At 39.9% G+C, this 19,944-nt stretch overlaps 1 protein-coding gene across 1 annotated transcript; it reads right to left on the bottom strand.

The window, feature by feature from the left end:
* Positions 1-3,116: 3,116 nt before the first annotated feature.
* LOC102158973 (uncharacterized) lies at positions 3,117-19,294 on the bottom strand. The gene is made up of 5 exons (XM_085014411.1): positions 19,243-19,294; positions 16,970-17,000; positions 16,606-16,856; positions 9,799-9,938; positions 3,117-5,391 (listed from the first exon to the last, which is right to left on the bottom strand). Exons 1-4 carry the CDS (start codon positions 19,268-19,270, stop codon positions 9,919-9,921), a joined length of 330 nt encoding a protein of 109 aa, XP_084870537.1. The 5' UTR covers positions 19,271-19,294; the 3' UTR covers positions 3,117-5,391; positions 9,799-9,918.
* Between the last annotated feature and the right edge of the window lie 650 nt (positions 19,295-19,944).

Here is a 19,944-nt window from a genome sequence, read left to right as displayed (position 1 = left end):
TTCACAATATTTTCAATTGAGTAGTGGCAAAACTATGAGTAGGAAGAATATAAACACCTTAAGTTTAAGAAATGTAAACAGGACTTATGGTTGTAATGGCTTAATGTTTAATTGTCCTGTTAGTAAAAAATGTTTTCCCCCAAATTTCAACCTGGCTTCAGTCTAGTTCAAATCCAGATAATGCAAAGTTTGACTTCACAATACTTAAAATAACATAAAAATCGTACACATAAAGAAGTTGGGAAATAGCACCCAAAGATCAAAAGATCTCACTCTTCCTCTGTTTTTCTTTCTTTCATACCATAAGCAGTCCCGTGGGAATTTGGGAAGAATCTGGTAATAAACAAGGGAAGTCTGATGAAATCATTAGGATTTTTATAACACATTTATGAGGTTAGCAAATAGTCTCTCCTCTCTGTTTTTATCTCTCTGTACCATCTCCCCAAAGTACACTAGCTGATACTTTCTTGAAACATTTTAGAGGGTAAAGTACAAGAGAATTGAGGGTTTAGAGGATTTCACAAATTATTTGGACTATATAAATATAACTCTATTTTTCTTTAGACTCCTATAGTCATTTCATGCCCCTGTGAAATTCTGACCATCCAGTGATAAAAGCCTGTGGGAAAATTATTCATTATCCACAATTTAGTAATTTGCAATAAAATCCTCTAACACAAACTAGACACATGGAGTTGTTGTGAGCTTCAAGAAAAATTATAACAGCTCAGTCTAGCCAGCATATGTGTTCTTATTGTTGTGATTCTGGCTTGTGATTACTAAACACACTTGAAGTGCCCAACAGCAAACACTTTAGTCCCTGAAATTCTGTAAGCTCATTATAAATTCTTGAGTTGAAGGCAGGCCCAAAACACATGCTTCTGAATACCCAAAGATCCACTGTAGCTGCAAGTAACCAAGCACACCTTGTAAACTCCATATTTTTTTTAACACTAAGTCACATATATGAATAGTTCATTTTCTCATTTTTAATTAATCTGAGACTGACTGTTCCAAGAGAGACTGCTGGCTAGTGTGAGACAGCAAGTTGACATCGCAAAAGCTTAATATTTTCATTACTGTTATAACAATTCTATTAGCCTTTTTCACTATTAAAAATAGTTTGCAGCCCTTATTACTAGTTGTAAGGAGTTCTACACATAAGAAACTTAGTCTGTGTATGGAAGAGGTCTAACGTTATTGAGTACTTACCAGCTACTAGATTCTAGCTGAAAGAGAGAGATGATTGATACTAAATTATACATATACTATATGTTATGTATATATCATATATTTTACATAATAAATTATATATATTATAGAAACATTATATATCACATATTATTTATATTTATATATATAACATATAATTACATATATATGTAACTTCATTTAACCTTCACCAAAATCTTGTGAAGGTATTATTATTACTTTCTTTGTAGCAATTAAAACACTGAATCTCAGAGTGCTGAAGTCAATTGTCCCATAGTCAATAGGCCAAATTGGGGCTCAAACCCAGGGTCTTCTGACTCCAAGGGCAAGGCTTACAAACCCAAGCAGATGTGTTAAACCTAAGGAACCTAGCATCCTGACATCAAAGAAGCCTCCCGGGTGGTGACAAGAGAAAACCAGAACCAAGTCTGCTCCTCTAAAACGTATTTCCAAGTGCCTGCCATGTGCCTTGTGCAGGGTGAAGAGACAGACATGGTGCCTGCCTCCACAGAGCTGATGCTGCAGAGGTGAGCTGAGATACGGAGCCCGAGTGCCTCACGTGACTCCGGAGAAGTGTGGACGTGGCAGTGATAACACGCCACAGGAGAAGGGCCTTCTGGCTCCCAGGATGGTGGGGAGGAGGTGAAAATAAATCTTACCACTCTGTCAAACGTAATAAGTTTAACATGAGACCTTCCATTGATTTAACAAGCATTGATAGAGCACCAACCAAGTGCAAGGCACCAAGCTGAGCCCCCACCTTTCATAAGAAACTCCAATATTTCATGCTTCTCCTGTTACAGACACACAGGCATCTCCTGAGAGAAAGTTGCACTTCCGTTGAAAGATCACAAGTATTTATTAAAGATCTCATTGATTATTCTAAAAGTGGCATGGTGATAAGAGCCTTCTCCATGTGGGGAGCCTGGGTGGAACTGAGGGCGCAAGGGTGGGGTGTTTCAGACCAGATTACATGCAGGCAATGACCACAGAATTGAAGCATTCAGGCCCTGTCTCCCTCCAATGCATCTAACTGTGGAAACTCAATCAGGTCCAGAAATGAATCAATTTCCTTTGCCTGTGTCCTTAAATTTGATGAATAGAGCCTTTACTTAGAGCTACTGAAGCTGCTATTCATCTCAGTTAGTTGCTAAATAAAACGTTGTTCTTGGATGTAATTCTGGCGAATATGACTTTGGAGATTTTTTGTTTAACTATGTAAGTCCAAATTATTCCCCAAGTGATTCTACGTTTGAGCTATTTTTGTTCCACAGGCTCCATATTTTTTTCCATGTCAGAGACTAGGAATCTAGGAAGACCAAGTTTCTTGTTGACGGTGAAGAGGATAAACTCGAGTCTAAGTGCAAATTTTTTGTGACAAACAGCTGAACCCTTTCTGTGATGCTCATTAAGAATTACTTTTCTATTCAATGACATTTGATAATCTGGGAAGAGTTGTAGAGCTTTAGACATATATAGTTTAAATGGATGAAGAAAGACAAAGTTTAAATAAACAAATAAACTTGTGTCTAATGAGAGACCCAATGGTTTTGATTTGAAGGACAGTGTCTAGTCAAACTTTCTTCATATAATAGTTCAGAACCCCGCAGTCTTCTACAGATAATGACTTGCCCATGGTCATGAAACTAGTAGTGGTAGAATGTATTTGGGTCCATGAGTCCTTTTTTCCTTTCCTTTCTTTAAATTTCTAGATAAATGTTTACTTTTATCTAAGTGAGGCAGGCTCATAGTTTAGAAAGTCAAAGAGTAAACAACCAAAAGGCATCACACCAAAACCGCCAGTCCCTGACCCACCCCTCACCACAGCCCTAGTCTCTGCCTTCAGGGGGATCTGTTCTGAGCTGCTGCTTCCAACATTTATACATCATCATTTCTCTATATCATAAGTTTCTCTCCATAAGTTTTTATTATGAAAAATGCCAAAAAGCATATATACATGTACACATAGAATTAGTTATACACACATTTTGGATATTTCTTTAGAAAGCTGCAAATATCGGGATTCCCATTGCTGCTCGGTGGTTAACGAACCTGACTAGTATCCATGAGGATACACACTGGATCCCTAGCTTCGCTCACTGGCTTGAGGATCCAACGCTGCCGTGAGCTGTGGGGTAGGTCACAGATGTGGCCCGGATCCTGAGTTGCTGTGGCTGTGGCTGTGGTTGTGGTCAGCAGCTACAGCTCTGATTCAACCCCTAGCCTGGGACCCTCCATATGCTGCGGATGGGGCCCTAAAAAGACAAAAAAAAAGTTGTAAACATCATGACACTTCACTCCTAAATACTACACAGCCATACAAAATGTAAAATTATGCTTTCTTTGCCTCCCTTCTTTTAGACATTTCCATGAGATTTTCCATTTTGGTTGTGGAGGATTTAGTTTTCTCACACCATCATTCTTCTGTTTCGCAACTCCCATCCACCCAGTATCATTATAGTACAATTTCTGGTTAAATGTATTCAATGTTGTACAATCTTTGTTTTTCCTGAAATCAATAATTGCCCTGATTTTTCATTTGCTCACTTTTCCAGCTTAGTGCAGGAAACATTCTTTCTACACCTTCCAAAGACTTTTTAAAACATTTATTCGCAGATCTCTATCTCTTGATTGACTTGTTTTTTGTTTTTGTCCTTAGCCGTCCTGCCTCAAGCTCCCCTCTCTCCCTTGGCTTTCACCCTCCAAGTCCCTCTGCCTGTCTCCATGTCTAGATTCTGGATCTCCTGGGTCTCGTGGTTGGTGCACTCCCTTGTCTTGGTGGGATGCAGCCACTAACAGGTTCATGAGGAGAGAAAGGGCAGCGTAAAGGACGACGTCTACCTCTTGCGTCTCGCTGCTCCAGTCAGGACCCATCTCCTTCTGCACCTGCTGGGGAGCTGTGCCCATTTCCCCTCATCCTGACGACTCCTGTCACCAGCTCCTGGGATTGAGTTCCAAGCACCATGTAGCATGTCTTCCTCTTTATTGGCTTATTTACTCCCTTGCTTTGGTGGAGTGGGCTCCAAAAGCTTCCTGAGAAATGGCACATGGGAGGTAAAAGTGTATGGAACTTGGGAGTTCCTGGTGTGGCGCAGCGGAAATGAATCTGACTAGGAACCACGAGGTTGTGGGTTCGATCCCTGGCCCCACTCAGTGGGTTAAGGCTCCAGCATTGCCATGAGCTGTGGTATAGGTCACAGATACAGCCCGGATCTGGTGTTGTTGTGACTGTGATGTAGGCTGGCAGCTGTAGATCCGATTAGACACCTAGCCTGGGAAACTCCATATGCCATGGGTGCCGCCCTAATAAGACAAAAGACAAAAACAAAAGTGTTTAGAACTTTCATATCTGAAACTATCTTTGATCTATGCTTGGTTGATATTTTGGCTGACAATGTATTCTAAGCTGGAAATAACTTTCCTTCAGAATTTGGAGCCATTCCTCCATTGTCTTTTAGCTTCCACTGAGGCAGATGAGAGGTCTGAAATAATTTCGATCCTTCATCCTTTGTATGTGACTTGTTTTCCCTTTTTTGAAACTTGTAGAATCTTCCTCCTATTTTGAAATTTTAGCATGATGTGAATAACTGTGATTTGTGTGATGCTGGGTATCAAGTGGGCCCATTCAGTCAAAATTCACTTCAAATCTGGGGAAAAAAATTTTTTTTATTCTTTGTTTCCCTTCTCTTTATATTTCATTGTCTCTTTCCCTTTATTCTCTGGAAGATTTATTCAACGTTCTTTTTCAACATTTCTAATTCCAACCCTAACACCATTTTTCTATCATGCTTTTAATTTCTAAAAATTTGTCTTGGTTCTTTGAAACTGTGGGGCTTTTTGGTTTGTTTTGGATTTTCTTTTTCCTAATAGCATTTGTTCCCCAGATGCAGTATCTTCTCTTAACTCTCAGAGGATATTCATGATCTTTTTAGTGTTTGGTTGTTTTCTTCTCTCTGCCTTGCTACTGTTTTCTCCAGGTTGCTTTTTTTCCCCTGTTGGTTCATTTTAGCTTCTACCTTCAAGGTTAGTGATCTCCTGTGGATATCTGGCAAGCTCTGGCTGTCTGCTTATGTTTAATATGGGGAACCAGAAAGCTGATGGGCAGTTTTGAGATGTTTGGCTTGGGCTCACCCATGTTGTACTTCACTGTAGAATGATCTGGTTGCTGAGTCTGTCGAACTGTGGATAAAAGTAGATTTAGTTCTTTTCTCTAGGGCTGTCAGTTTCCAGCTGGAATACTTTTCTCTCTCTCTTGTCTAGAAGGTCAAAAATCTTGCTTCTTGTGTTGTGAGAGTTAAGTAGGGAAGAAAAGGTGAAATGAATCATCACTTAGAGCTTGATTTCCCTGTTTTGATATGGTAGCCCCACCTTTAGCGCTTCCTGGCACCTCCCAGTCCAAAGAGCCTCAGTTTCCCCTCTGCAGGGAACCACCTCCAGTGCCCTGGGGGGCTGGGAGAGGGGCTGGTTCCTAGGGTGGAGGTGACAGCCAGTCAAAGAGTCTATTCACCTCCACAAGGGCTCTCATCAGACTCTTTATTTTGCTCTCTACTTCCACCCTCCTCCACCAAAAGTCCCTGCTGCTGCACAGAGGGCCAGCTGAGCACAGAGATCAGGCTGGTTCTCAGCTTTCTCCAGTCCAGGTTTAGCATTTGGTTTATAATATTTGGCATGTGTGTTACCTGTAGATTTCTGTAGGATAGCTGAAATCGACTGCAGTCAACAGCCATGCTATGAGCATGCATGGCTCCTCCTGTGCACAATGGAAAGAAGATGGTCCCCAAAGCAATGACTTGTTCAGCAGGGATTAAAAGGTGGAAAATGCCAAAGAACTGAAATCTCTAACACCCTGCACTTCCTCTTAGGTCTCTCTCCACTACGTTTTGCAAAGAGACCTATTAGAGACTCAGTGTCAAATATCTGAGCCATTGGCCATGGCAAATGGCATCTCAGAATTAGCTAGAAGAATTTGGGCTAAGATATGAAAAATCTTCAGTCAAATATATTTTTTCAGAAAAGCGCTGTTATGGGCAAAGATGATAAAGGGGAAGCCGCAGGAGTGACCGTCTCAAAGTTTGGACATTTTCCCTTCAGGGAGATGCAGCCAATGCCAGGCATGACGTAAAGAGGTACCTCTCCATGGTCAAGTGCCTGGGCTTGTCCCAGGTGATGCCATGGGGACCGGGTTGGGGGTCAATGCAACACTTACACAAACAAGCTGTGTTTTAGAGCAGTACTCTCCCTCACCCCGAGAGGCTTCCTCCCCTCTGAAAACCCCACCCCCACGTGTCAATCAGAGAAAGGCTGGTCCTTGACAAGTCCTCTGGACAGGGTTTACCTCATCAGAAGCAATAATTTAACTTTGGTTTGCTTTTGTTTTTTTCCCATTGGTTCCACTGTATCTTACTTATAAAGTAACACTTGGAATGGAAATATTTTTTAAGGATATACTGGCTGCCTGAGATAAATTACCCCGGATCCATTTCACATCTTAAACCAAAATGTATTATGATCTGACATTAGCTGATTCATAATGAAAGTTACTTCATTCTTAAGGTAAGAGATCCAAAGAATAATCTCAAAAAGGCTCTCTGATATCTGGGTAGAGATACCATTTCCTCATTTCTTCACGCCACAGGGGGCAAAGGACAATTACATCAAAGACATCTCCTGTATATTGCGCCACTAAAAGGATTATGTGCAAGCCTGTAGTAGGAGGCTGGGGTTCCTTGTAAAGGGTTCCTGACTTGGTCAACTACTGTTTAGGAAGCTCAATTGGGACCTGGTTTCCTGGCTTTATTTCTCCCACCAATCAGATCCTGCTTCTCAGATGTGGATTCTTTTGCTCATTTTTGCTGACTTGAGGTCTCTGTGGGTTGACTCCATTGCTGGCTCAGCCTATCCCTAACTCAACATTTGTTATTTGAGCCAGTTGGCCTCATTCCTATTCTCCCCAGCGTGACCTCTATATTTCTGCTCTGACTTTGAAGCTGGCAGGTGGAGACTGAAATCAAAGGGAAATGTCCTTTGCAGCTACTCATATGGGAGGTGGGCTACTGTGTTGCAAAGGGTTTTGTTTGTAGGAGGCCGCTCTTGTGGTTGGGGTGCAGTAACACCTTAGAGTGATCAGGCTTTTTGACTGCAAGCATCAGAATCCATGTTAGCTAGTTTAAGCAGAGAAGTCTATGACCAGGTATCATGTATTTTATAGAATTTCTGGGAAGGCTAGATAACTGGGTTTAGTTGTTAGCCAGTTTCAAAGCAGCCAGGAGAAATGGCCAACCTCTCCCTTGGAAGGTTCTAGTGAAACGTCCCCAACACTATCATCTGCCACACCCTGAACACCAGGGACAAAGTCTAAAACCTCCAGCAAACCTGAACCAGGAAGTCCAGGTGCCTCACTCATGGTCCTTGTCACATCTGCTCTCTCTGCAGAGCCATTACTCACATTGGTCATCTCTGTCTCCTCATCCTAAGCAGTGTGTCCTCTTGGGAAAACCTGGTCACATCTGAGACTACAAAGGAATCTCTGGGGAATGTCATCTTAGTACTCCAGCTTCCCGGCACAAGAAGGAAGAGTAGAGGGAAGTTAGAAAGAGTGTTGAATAAGGCATTTGCAATACGTGGCCCATCCTAAAGAGAATGGGGATTTCACACATGACTCATCTGGGATGAGCAGGGTCCTGGGGTCTAGACAGGAGGATGTTCCTCGGTGTTGGAGGGAAAGCAGTGTCTGGCCAGGGAGGCAGGCCAGGAAATAGATAAGGAGCTAGTGCAGCAGGGAATCTGCTCAAATGGTTTGATACCTGAGGGCTCCTAATAGTCACATCTAGAAGCTACCATACATGACTCTGTGGCAGTGGAAGGCAGCTGTTAACAGTACAGATTCTAGAGCCAGTCTGCTGGGCTTGAATCTGAGTTCCACCCTTATAAGCTGTGGGATCTTAGGTTGTATATATGTACATGTGCATGTCCTATGTGCGTGTTTGTGTGTGTGTGTGTGTGTGTGTGTAGGTTGAGCTTTCCGTGAGGATAGGTCCATATTCATGCCAGGGTGGTGACCATAATGAGAGAGAAAGGGAGGAGTATCCATTCCTATATGAATGCTCTCTAAGATCAGGCTATTATTAAGAAATATATATTAGGAGTTTGGGATTAACAGATACACACTACTGTATATAAAACAGATTAACCACAAGGACCTACTATATCGCACAGGGAACAATACTCGTATCTTGCAATAATCTACAAGGGAAAAGAATCTGAATAAGAAGATATGTGTGTGTGTTATATATACATGTATGCATATTACTGAATCACTTTGTTGTATAGTTGAAGCTAACACATCATAAATTAACTATACATCAGTTTTTTAAAATGTTAAGAAAGAAAGAGAACAATTTTCCATACATAGAGCCTGCCTCTCTGCCTGAGGAACAATGGACCATTGCAGAGGAATTACAAAGTACTCCCTTAAGCAAATGAGCTCCTATACCATAATTATGGATTAAAATGTTTGAGTTTTATCCGTTATCTATGACTGAGTAACAAATCACCCCCAAAACTTAGTGTCTTCAATCACAATTTATTATCTCTCACACTTTGGTGAGTTGGCTGGGCAGATCCTCTGCTGGTCTTGTTTTTCCTCACCCACAGCTGCAGGCAGGTGGCTGGGTGGGCAGTCTAAGGTGGTCTCCCTTGTGTGCCTGGCAGGTGGGGCTGGCTGAAGTTGCCTGATTCTCCTCCATCAGTCTCTCAGTCTCCTGGAGGCTAGACCCACTGCCTCAGGTTGGGAGTGATCCATCTTTCTTGGTGCTCCAGAAAGTGCAGGCAACACTGCCAGGCCACTGAGGGCCAAAGCTTAGGAACTCAAAGCACCTCATTTTGACTGCTTTCTACTGGTCAAAGCAAGCAAGGCCAGTCCAAATTCAAGGGAGTGGAGAAATGGACACGACCTCTGGATGAGATGAGGCCCAAAGTCACATTAAAAAGGGTGAGCATCCTGGGATATGGGGGGTAGGGGAGCGGAGGGAGCAGGGGAAGGGGACAGGATTTGTTGTCATTACACAATCCATCACACATGAATAAATTCAGGACTGGCACAATTAAGGATTCAGCGATGATACAGAAATCCCAAGTTCAATACCAATCTTCTAACAAGGCAACCACAACCATCATCGTGATTAATATTTTCCCACTGTTTTTTGTTTTTTTGGCATTCAGAAAAACTGAAAAACTAAATTTTGCAAAAACGGTAGTTGAAGGCAAGACTTTTCAGTAACCGCTTCATAAAGGAATTAATAACCCCCTTAGCTGTTTTGAATTGTAGCTTAAAAGTCCTCCACTCATAACAGAAATATCACCTTTACGAAGCCCCTCCAAGCCATGAGAGTCAAGAATTCCAGGATTTACATTAAGCCTTAAAGGACTTCATTGGCTGCTGTTAACTGTTTTCAAGGGTCTCTGGCATGTCCCCCCTACTGAACGGAAAACTTAGAGGCTTTTCAGATCATGCAAATCAGTTTAGGATGGGCCCTTGGAGAAAGAAAGGTAAAACTTCTCCCTTCTGCCCTATTTGAAAACTCTCACCTGGCTTAAGCCTGAGAACAGGTGGAGGGTGGCTGCCCTTGCAAGATTCCTCTGCTGGGAGCCCCGGTGGCTGTTCCTTTTCATTCTGCTGGTGACCTTGCATAGAGTTACTTCCCTTTCTCAGACATCACCATTCTTGTCTGTAGAAAGACAGAGTAGAAAAGGCACTGGATTAAAGCAAAGCCTGGCTGGAGGCAGCAGCATGGTGGGGGCACTGAGGTTTGCAGGGCGTTGGTGACCCTGAGAGCAGGTGGGTTTGGAGGCTCCGCTAAGAAGTGCGTGACTCTCCACACCTGTGCCCGCCTGAGCTGGGGATTCTTTTTCCTTCTTCCCACTTCCTTTTCAAATTCCATTTTCAGTTGCTACTTTTGAGAATAACTGTGGGATGGCTCTAAGTCTGAAGATCTTTTCTTTTGAACAATGTTTTTGCTATGACGGGAGAGACAATATCTAACACGTTTTCATGTCTGTCAACCACCCTCGGTCTTCCAAAAACATGTGCTAAACTCCTAACGTACATATCATCATACACGATACCCCAGAGAGCATCATACTAATTGAATTCCATGAAAAACTGAAATGTAAAGTTGGATGAGTGGAATAACCAAAAGGCTGAAAGCGAAAACAAACATTAAAAGTATTTATTTGAGGGGATTGGGACTTTGAAGATTTTTTTTTCTCCCTTTTTATTTTGAATTTAGCATTTTTTATTGTAAAAATAAATTTGTACAAAAAGGAATTTTAACACATGTTTAAGGAGCAATTAAGATTTTTGTTTTCACTTCTAAAATAATACATGAGCTTGTTTGTATAGATGGATGTGAAAACAGTGGCTTGCCGTTTATTTTATATTTGACTCTAATTTTATGGCCGTGGATTAGCCCTATGACAGCGAATACAGGCTAGATTTACAACATCAGTGTCTGTCCTCTCCAAGGAAAGCATATTAAACTGCCACTCTGGTGCCCAGGGCCATCTCAACCTGAAAGCTCATTAAGTAGCCTTGAGACCTACCTGCAAATAGAAAGAAACAAACAAACAGAACAAAGAGAGGAGGAATGTTTTCTGCAGCAATTTCAAATATGTACTATCAGCTCGCTTTCTTGAGCAGTGCTCTTGACCAGAAATCCTAGGAGCGACGGGCTTATCAGTTGATGAAGGAAAGATATTTAAGAAGAAATCCATGCAGACACTGTTAGCCAGTAGCCAGCAGTGAATGCACAAAATGATAAGAATGCCAGTGTTTAAAAGAGCTGGAACTTTTTGAAACAGAGCTGTACGTGGACTTTGTCAACCCGATGTTTTAACGAGGAGATAGGTGGCACCATTTAACGTTGCCAACTTTTTTTTTGGTGGGAGGTGACGTTTGTTTCTGAAAAATACTAATTATAATTATCTTACGTTGCATCCAAGAAAAAAAACTGCCCTCTAGACTACCGCGGCTACCAGGGAGTGGGCTCGGAATTGAGTATTTTTGTGAAAGTCTTTCAATATCACTTAAAAATACGAATAATTTAAGCTTTCCCAACTTTCCAATTTTTAAAGAAAAATCATTAAGGCAATTTTATTACTAAGAATGCAAATGATAGCGAAGTATTTAAAAGGGGATTTCTCTCTTCTGCAATACTAGGTTTCTTTAAATACAGTGACATATTGTTACCAATAAATGCGAGTCAATTTGTATTTTACCTTTTAAATTAACCATAACATACAGTATGATTCAGTTCCACAAGACATGTTTTGAAGTAGATAAATCTGCTTGTAGTAACTTCACAAATGTTCTTTTGACTTTGGATTTATTATTTCAACTGTCTCTGGCGAGGGCATTTCATACGCTTATAAATCTCTTCAGTTTCTTTTTGTGTTTTAGTGCTTCATGTTAATGGACTCCATAACTGTTACATAAAACACATCTATTCTCAAAGGTTTAGGAACAAACATTTATACCAAGACTGTTTAAAAGTTGGCAGCCTCGGTGAATAGTAAATAACAGTGAATAGGAGCGAACATAAATATACAGATCAATTAAATAACAAATTGTCTCCAAAGAATTTTTTAAAGGTTTCCTGACCTGTCAAGGTAGACATATCCAGGACTCAAATCAATACTGCATGAAGTAGGAATCATGAGGGTTTCCCAGCACTCAATTTTAGTTCTCTTGAGTAAATGGATTTTCCCTAATTTTTGGAATATAATCAGTGTTTCATCAATCTCCTACTTCACTCTAAGTTGCAAGAACCATATTCACTTGCTTGCTAACATACTAAAACCCAACTATGCTTCTACGTTCCCTAAATTAGCTGTTTTTGTTTGTTCGTTTTGCTTTTTAGGGTTGCACCCATGGCATATGGAGGTTCCCAGGATATGGGTTGAGTTGGAGCTACAGCTGCTGGCCCACGTCACAGCCACAGCAATGCCAGATCTGAGCTGTATCTTCGACCTACACCACAGCTCAGGTCAATGCTGGTTCCCCAACCCGCTGAGCAAGACCAGGGATCAAATCCGCATCCTCATGGATATTAGTTGGATTCGTTTCTGCTGCGCCACAAAGGGAACTCCCTAAATTAGCTATTTGACCACTGATTTTAAGTTAGATACTTGCAAAATCCCCATGACCCTTGAACTTCATAGAAACATTCATATTAAAGTTGTAGACGGACTTCAACTCCTCAGTTTTATCTGCTTCTAACAATACCAAGCTCACAGGGTTAAAGGGGAGACTGTAAGCAAGCCTCTGCACATAGTAGGACTCAATGAAGGTTAGATTTCCCTTCTGCAGTCTCTCTCACCGGACAGAATCTCCGCCTCCACTCACAGGGCAACTGACTGGCACAAAACAAAAGTCACTTGACATAGTGCAAACTCGTTTCATGTCTCATGAAACCCTATCTCTCAAGCCCCTTGAAGGCAGGAACCATGCATCTTCGAATCTTCATATCTGTACTCATTTGGTACCCATATTCAGCATGGGTAAGTGTCAACAAAAGCCAATGTTACTGCTTTTTTTCTGGAGAAGGAGCCCTGGCAGGGTGAGAATGAAGGCACCCCCTGTCATTAAGAGTGTTGGTCAGTTTTGTCCATGTGAGCAGATAAAAGCAAGATTACTTTTTAATTCCTTGAAGACTCTGTCACTGAAGTTTGGCACCCACAGTTCATGAAGGGAGGACATTTGAGTAAATGATTTGCTCCAGAAAAATGTGCTGTGCACACTAAAGTTGGGGGCAATGAGAAAACCCCAGTAGTTTCACTCTAATACCTTGAGTCCTAGCCAGTGGACTCCAGTGCCTCTCAATGAGCTAAGGTGATTGCATACCCAATATAACACTCGAAAGAAATTTTCTGGGCAAAAACTCACTATTCAAACAGCTAGTAATTTTATATTTTTGGCCACAACCTCAGAATGCAGAAGTTTCCAGGCCAGAGACTGAATCCTTACCACAGCAGCGACATGAGCCGCTGCGGTGACAATGCAGGATTCTTAATCTACCATGCCACAAGGGAACTCCTCAAACAACTAGTAATTAACAAAACCCTTGGGCATTTATCTGATAAATGTATTATTATTATTATTATTTGCTTTTTTTTAGGGCTGCACCCACAGCATATGGAGGTTCCCAGGCTAGGAGTCAAATCGGAGCTGTAGCTGCTGGCCTACACCACAGCCACAGCAATGTGGGATCCGAGCTGTGTCTGCAACCTACACCACAGCTCATGGCAATGCCTTAACCCACTGAACAAGGCCAGGGATTAAACATGCATCCTCATGGGTGCTAGTCAGATTCATTTCTGTTGAGCCATGATGGGAACTCCCCTGATAAACACAAATTTAATTTAGCAAAGTTTCATTGTGGTCTGAGAGGAAGGCAGCATTTGACTCAACTGAGGTGTTATCTATATAAATGAGGAAAAAACCTAACACGCTGGATAAAAAATAAAGGGTTTTGAAAGACAATGAAATATAGCTTTGAGAAGCACATTATTTCAAAGGCAGCAAAAATCTAAATGTTACTTTTTATATACTAGGGAAAAAAATAAATATGATACAACTATACTCTCTAGTACTCATAAATCATTAATAAATGAAACACAAGCACTCTTTCTTTGTGATGAATCAAAACTACAACGAAAGGGGGAGTTATATTAATCTTATATTTTATCTATAATTTCAATTGTATAATTTATATTATGATTATAACATACAGATGCTTTTGAAATATGTGAAAGAGACTATAAAGGAATGCACACAAGTGAAAGTAATTAGATTAGGTAGTGAGACTGATTCTAAGTAACTTTTGAATAGTTAATGACTAAGAATTCCCCAAAGCTGATAAGAGACATCAGGTCACAAAGTTAAGAAGCCTTATGAATCCCAAGCCAGGATAAATAAAAACAAATCCATAATTAAGCAAATTCTGGTAAAACTGCGTTAAAAGCTCATATAGAGAGGAGTTCCCACTGTGGTTCAGCAGTAAAGAATCTGACTAGTATGCATGAGGACTCAATCCCTGGTCCTGCTCAGTGGGTTAAGATCCAGCATTGCCATGAGCTGTAGTGTAGGTCACAGACGTGGTTTGCTGTGTCTGTGGTGTAGGCCAGCAGCTGCAGATCCGATTGGACCCCTAGCCTGGACACTTGCATGGTGAGAGCCTAAAAAGAAAAAAAAAATAAAACCTAATAAAAAGAGAAAAATATTAATATCATCCAGATTTTCAAAAGATAGATTTCTTTTAAAGGACTTATAGCAGGTTTCTCAATGGAGATGACGGAAGCTAAAAGTCAAAAGAAATGACATGTTCATACTGCTGAAAGAAAATAATTTTATACTGGACAAAAATATCCTTCAGGAATGACATTTTCAGGTAAAAATAAAATAACTTCTCACCAGCAGACTAGCACTTAAGGAAATACCAAATGGAGTTCTTCATGCAGGAGAAAAATGATCAGAAATACAGAAAGTAATGAAGAGTGAAGGTGATGCAAATATGTGGATAAATCTAAATGACTTTACTAAGCAACATTGATTATGTGTTATAAGGATAAAAACAAAAAACTGACAATAAGTGCATAAAATTCCACAGAAGGCAAATAGAAGTAAAGTGTCTTGAGGTTTTACATTACGCACAAAGAGAATAAAACTAACAGCTAATACTGGGCTTTGTAAAATCAAGCAATCTTGAAAAATCAAGTAATCTTTAGTAAAACTACTGATTAAAACCCAAAACTCTGACAACACCAAATGCTGGCAAGGATGTGGAGCAATAGAAACTCTCATTCACTGCTGGTGGGAATGCAAAATGGTACAGCCACTATGAAAGACAGTTTGGCAATTTCTTACAAAATAAAACCTTCTCTTACCATATGACCCAGCAATCATTCTAAGGATTATTTACCCAAAAGAGTTGAAAACTTGTACCTGCACAAAAACCTGTATACAGAGGTACTAGTATCTTTCTTAACTCCATAACCTGGAAGCAATCAAGAGATGTCCTTTGTAGGTGAATGGATAAACAGTGGTACCTCATACAATGGAGTACTATTCAGCAATAAAAAGAAATGTTAGTAAGCCACGAAGTGACACAGAGGACATGTAAATGCATATTGCTAACTGAAAAAAAAAAAAAGTATATTTCAAAGAGATAGAAGGTAATAGTAAATTAAACTCAAAGAGGAGGAAGGAAATAATAAAGTTAAGAACATAAACTAATAAGATAAAATCAAACATGTAATCATCATCAGCCCCCATGGCAAAGCTGTTCAAGGAAAAAGAAAAAAGGAAATAAATATTCAATGTGAGGAACGAAAAAGAAGACCTTACAATAAGTCCAACTTAAAATCAGAAAATCAAAAAAAAAGATATATTAAACAACTTTATATAAGTAAAGTTTAAAATACAAATGAAATTTCTCAAAACATACATGTAAAAATTGACAGAATATAAAATTTTAAATAATCTTTCAACCATTTGAAAAATTAAGCCTATAATTTAAAATTTCACAATAAAGAAAACATCAGACAGATATGGCTTCTAAGAAACATTAAAGGAAGAAATGACGGCAATCTTTCACAAACCCTTTCACAGCATAGGAAAAACACCTACCATTTGCCAATTCACGGTAAGGTGCCAGAATAACCCTGATATAAAACTGACAGAAAACTCCAAAAAAAGAAAATTTTAAGCTGATCTGCCTTGGGAATATAGATATAAATATCCTGAACATAGGACCAGCAAACTACCCATTTGGAAAGTTGATCTGTTGATCTGAACTGGAAAGACAGAGTCATTTTATTTACTGTTTTTTTTTTTTTTTTTTTTCCAGAACTTCAGGAGAAATGCCTTTTTTGAGTCCTTGGTAAGTATGTTTTTTAAAAATGAGTAAACCATATCCACCAATATTAAAAAAAAAAAAAAGTCAACTGCATGTTGGGTGTATTCCAGAAAGCAAGGATGGGTTAAGATTTAAAAATCAATGTAGTTTACCACATTAACAGACTAAGAGAAAATCATCTGATCATTTTGGCTGACTTCAATACAAGATGTTGATCAAAGTCATGATAAAAAAACCTCTTAACAAACTAGGGCGAAAACAATTTTCTTAAACTGAGAAAGAGTACCCTCATCCAAAAGAACATTCAGCAAATATCAGACTTCATGGTAAAATGCTGACAGCTTTCCCTCCGGCATTATGACAGACAAGTTTGTTATTAGTTTCTTAGGGCTGCCACAACAAAGTACCACAAACTGGGATCGCTTAGAACAAGAGAAATGCATTGTCCCACAGTTCTGGAGGATAGATGTCTGAAATTAACCTGTTAGCAGGGTCATGTTCTCTCTGAAAACCTTAGGGGAGGAGCCTTCCTGGCCTCTTCCTGGATTCTGGTGGTTGTCAGCTATCCTAGGCATTCGTTGGCTCATACATGCATCACTCCAATTTCTCTCTGTCTGCACATGGTATTTTCCTCTGTGCGTGTTTTTATCTCTCCTCTTTTCATAAGGACACCAGCCATACTGGAGTAGGGCCATCCTACTCCAGTATGATCTCATCTTAACTTGATTGTATCTGCAAAAAAAAAAAAAAAAAAAAACCTATTTGGAAATAGGGTCGCATTCACAGATACTGGGGTTTAGGACTTCATATACCCTTTTGGGTTAACTCACAAAACAAGTACTCACCCTATTGTTGCTTGTTTTTGTGCTGAAGGTACTGGCCAGTGCAATAAGACAAGAAAAAGAAATAAAAGATATAAAGATGAGAAAGGAAGAAATAAAAACTTCATTATTCATGAATGATGTATTGCCTATGTAGAAAATCCTAAGCAATTCACAAATTATTAAAATTAATAAGTTTAACAAACTGGTCTATTCAAGATTAATATACAAAATTAATTTACTCTGATATAATAACAACAAACAGGAAAATAAATGTTTAAAGACACAATTTACATAAAAATCTACATTAAAAAAACTCAGACACTTTGAAATCAACCTGTCATAATATATGTTAGACCTTTAGACAGACAACTATGAAAACTTACTGAGTGAAATTAAAGGAGATCTAAACAAAGAGAGGAATATGCCATGCTCATGAACTGGAAGATTCAATATTACAAATATGCCAAGTCTCTCCAAAATGATCTGTACATGCCATGCAATTCTGATCAATATCCAAGTTTATGGAAACTGACAAGCTGATTCTCAAGTTTATATGGACACAGAAAGAATCAAGAACAGCCAAGAATCTCTTGAACAAACTGAGGGGACTTGTACTACTAAACATGAAAAATTATTATAAAGCTATTTTCATTAAGACAATGTGGTGCTGGAGTTCCCGTTGTGGTGCAGCAGAAACGAATCCGATGAGGAACCATGAGGTTGCGGGTCCAATCCCTGGCCTCGCTCAGCGGGTTAAGGATCTGGCGTTGCTGTGGCTGTGGTGTAGGCTGGTGGCTACAGCTCCGATCAGACCCCTAGTCTGGGAATCTCCATATGCTGTGGATGTGGCCCCAAAAAGACAAAAAAAAAAAAAAAAAAAAAAAAAGACAATGTAGTGCTGGCACAAAAACAGACAAATATATCATTGAGACAGAAAAGAGGGCCCACAAATGGACCCATGCATGTAGAGATATTTGTTCCATGACAGAAGTAGCCTTTCAGAGCACCAAGTAAAGACATTTTTCAATAAACTATCCTGAGAAAAGTGGAATTCATATGGTTAAAAAAAAAAAAAATCAACCCCTACCTCGTGCTATCAAAACAACTACAGGGGAGTTCCCATCGTGGCGCAGTGGTTAACGAATCCGACTAGGAACCATGAGGTTGCGGGTTTGGTCCCTGCCCTTGCTCAGTGGGTTAATGATCCGGCGTTGCCGTGAGCTGTGGTGTAGGTTGCAGACGTGGCTCGGATCCCGAGTTGCTGTGGCTCTGACCTAGGCCGTAGGCCGGTGGCTGCAGCTCCGATTCAACCCCTAGCCTGGGAACCTCCATATGCCGCGGGAGCGGCCCAAGAAATAGCAACAACAACAACAACAAAAAGACAAAAAAAAAACAAAAAACAAAAACAAAACAAAAAAAAAAACTACAGGTAAAAACATGGATGAATTTCACAAACATAAATTTGAGCAAAAGAATACATGCTATCAGATTCCAATCACATAAAGTTAAAACGAAACTAAACCACACTAAAACAGAAAGAAAGATAAAGGAGTTCCTGTTGTGGCTCAGTGAGTTAAGGATCCAGCATTGCCAAAAGTTGCAGCAGAGTTCACAGATGCAGCTCAGATCTGGTGTGGAGGTGGTCGTGGCACAGGTCTCAGCTGCAGTTCCAATTACACCCCTATCCTGGAAACTTCCATATGTCACAAGTGTGGCCCTAAGCTGGCAGAGGTGGGGGACTAAACCACACTGTAAGAAATGAGGATTGTGGTTAACGTAGGGAGAAGAAAGTGTTATCGATTCTGAGAATGGGTACAAGGGGAGTTTCTAGAGAGCTGGTGAATATTTCATTTCTTTGGATGGATAGGATTCTAGCTGTATTTGCTTTGTGATAATTTGATGATGTGTAGATTTACATTTCGTGCATATTTCTTTATTGGTATTAATCTTCCCAATAAAATGATTTTTAAAATGTAGATAGACACATTCACTGAACAAATATTTATTGAGAAATCACTATACCCCAGACACTGTACTAGATCTGGATCAAGAGGAATAGATAAAGGCATAAGTGCTCTGACACCCATAGCTTGCTACAAAAGGAGGACTCTTTATTTGAGGGTGGGGTGATGAGGAAGTCCATTAGATCCTGCACTGGACTGAAATATCAAAATAGTTCAGAAGTGTTCTGCCCATCCCTCAAAAGTGGTGGATGCTTCTTGAAAACATAATACATAGTTCCAGGGTAATTTTACATCTATACTTAGTAATACACTGAAATTCTATCTGCTTACCCAAGGAAAACCTTGGCTTGAAAGTCATGGCACCAGCCCCTAAGAAAACCAAGAGAATTTGTAGTGAATTTTGGAGCTATTACAGTAAAATAAAAAATTCTTTGAAGTCCTAATTCGAAAAGCATTGTTTTAAAATAACGTTTTCCTGACTATAAAATACTTAACATGCTCAATGAAGAACATCTGGGAAAACAGAAAATTACAAAGAAAACAAAAACCCATTATTCTATCACCACAGCTACTGTAAATGTTTTGATACATTTCTTTCCATCTTTAAAACACCTTTATATATTTACTTTTACAGTTGAGATCCGAATTTCTGTGATTTTGAAACCCGAGTTTTCCATTTAAAAATATGAGAATTTCCTGATGTCATTAAATAATTTTCCTAAACATGATTCTTAAGTTTGTAAAAATTAAATCTCCAACTTGAATCATCTCAATGAGAAGTCTTTAATCATGTGTAATTTAGTCTAAACATCCGGGGTCCCAAAGTTCTCAGAGGGGTCCAAAACTTTGCTAAAGCCTGTGATAGAACGAACACTGGAACCTGGCAGGCGCGGCCAAGGCTATGTCAAGGGCAGCTTCGGTCACTGAAAGGGACCATTCTAGAGAGTCCCCTGCCCCGCGGCGTGCAAGTGGACCAGCCCCGGAGAGTCCTCGACTTTCCAGTAGGTTTAAAACCCATCCACGAGGTAAGTT

The sequence above is a fragment of the Sus scrofa genome, chromosome 2 (assembly GCF_054392235.1).
Source record: "Sus scrofa isolate SSC_HxYL_T2T_F1_AM1 chromosome 2, Sscrofa_HxYL_maternal_Yorkshire_Landrace_v2.0, whole genome shotgun sequence".
Taxonomy (NCBI): Eukaryota; Metazoa; Chordata; class Mammalia; order Artiodactyla; family Suidae; genus Sus; species Sus scrofa.
Note: the sequence above shows the minus strand (reverse complement) of the source record. Positions and strands in the feature narration are given on the sequence as shown.

What these genes read in the sequence shown, in the direction of transcription:
- LOC102158973 (XM_085014411.1), bottom strand. Translation starts at nt 19,270, where the DNA reads ATGACTTTCAAGCCAAGGTTTTCCTTGG. An exon ending in CAAGCCAAGGTTTTCCTTGG is followed by an intron (nt 17,001 to 19,242) that starts GTAAGCAGATAG and finishes TGCACTGGCCAG; the next exon opens with TACCTTCAGCACAAAAACAA. An exon ending in GAACATGACCCTGCTAACAG is followed by an intron (nt 9,939 to 16,605) that starts GTTAATTTCAGA and finishes GTCTTTCTACAG; the next exon opens with ACAAGAATGGTGATGTCTGA.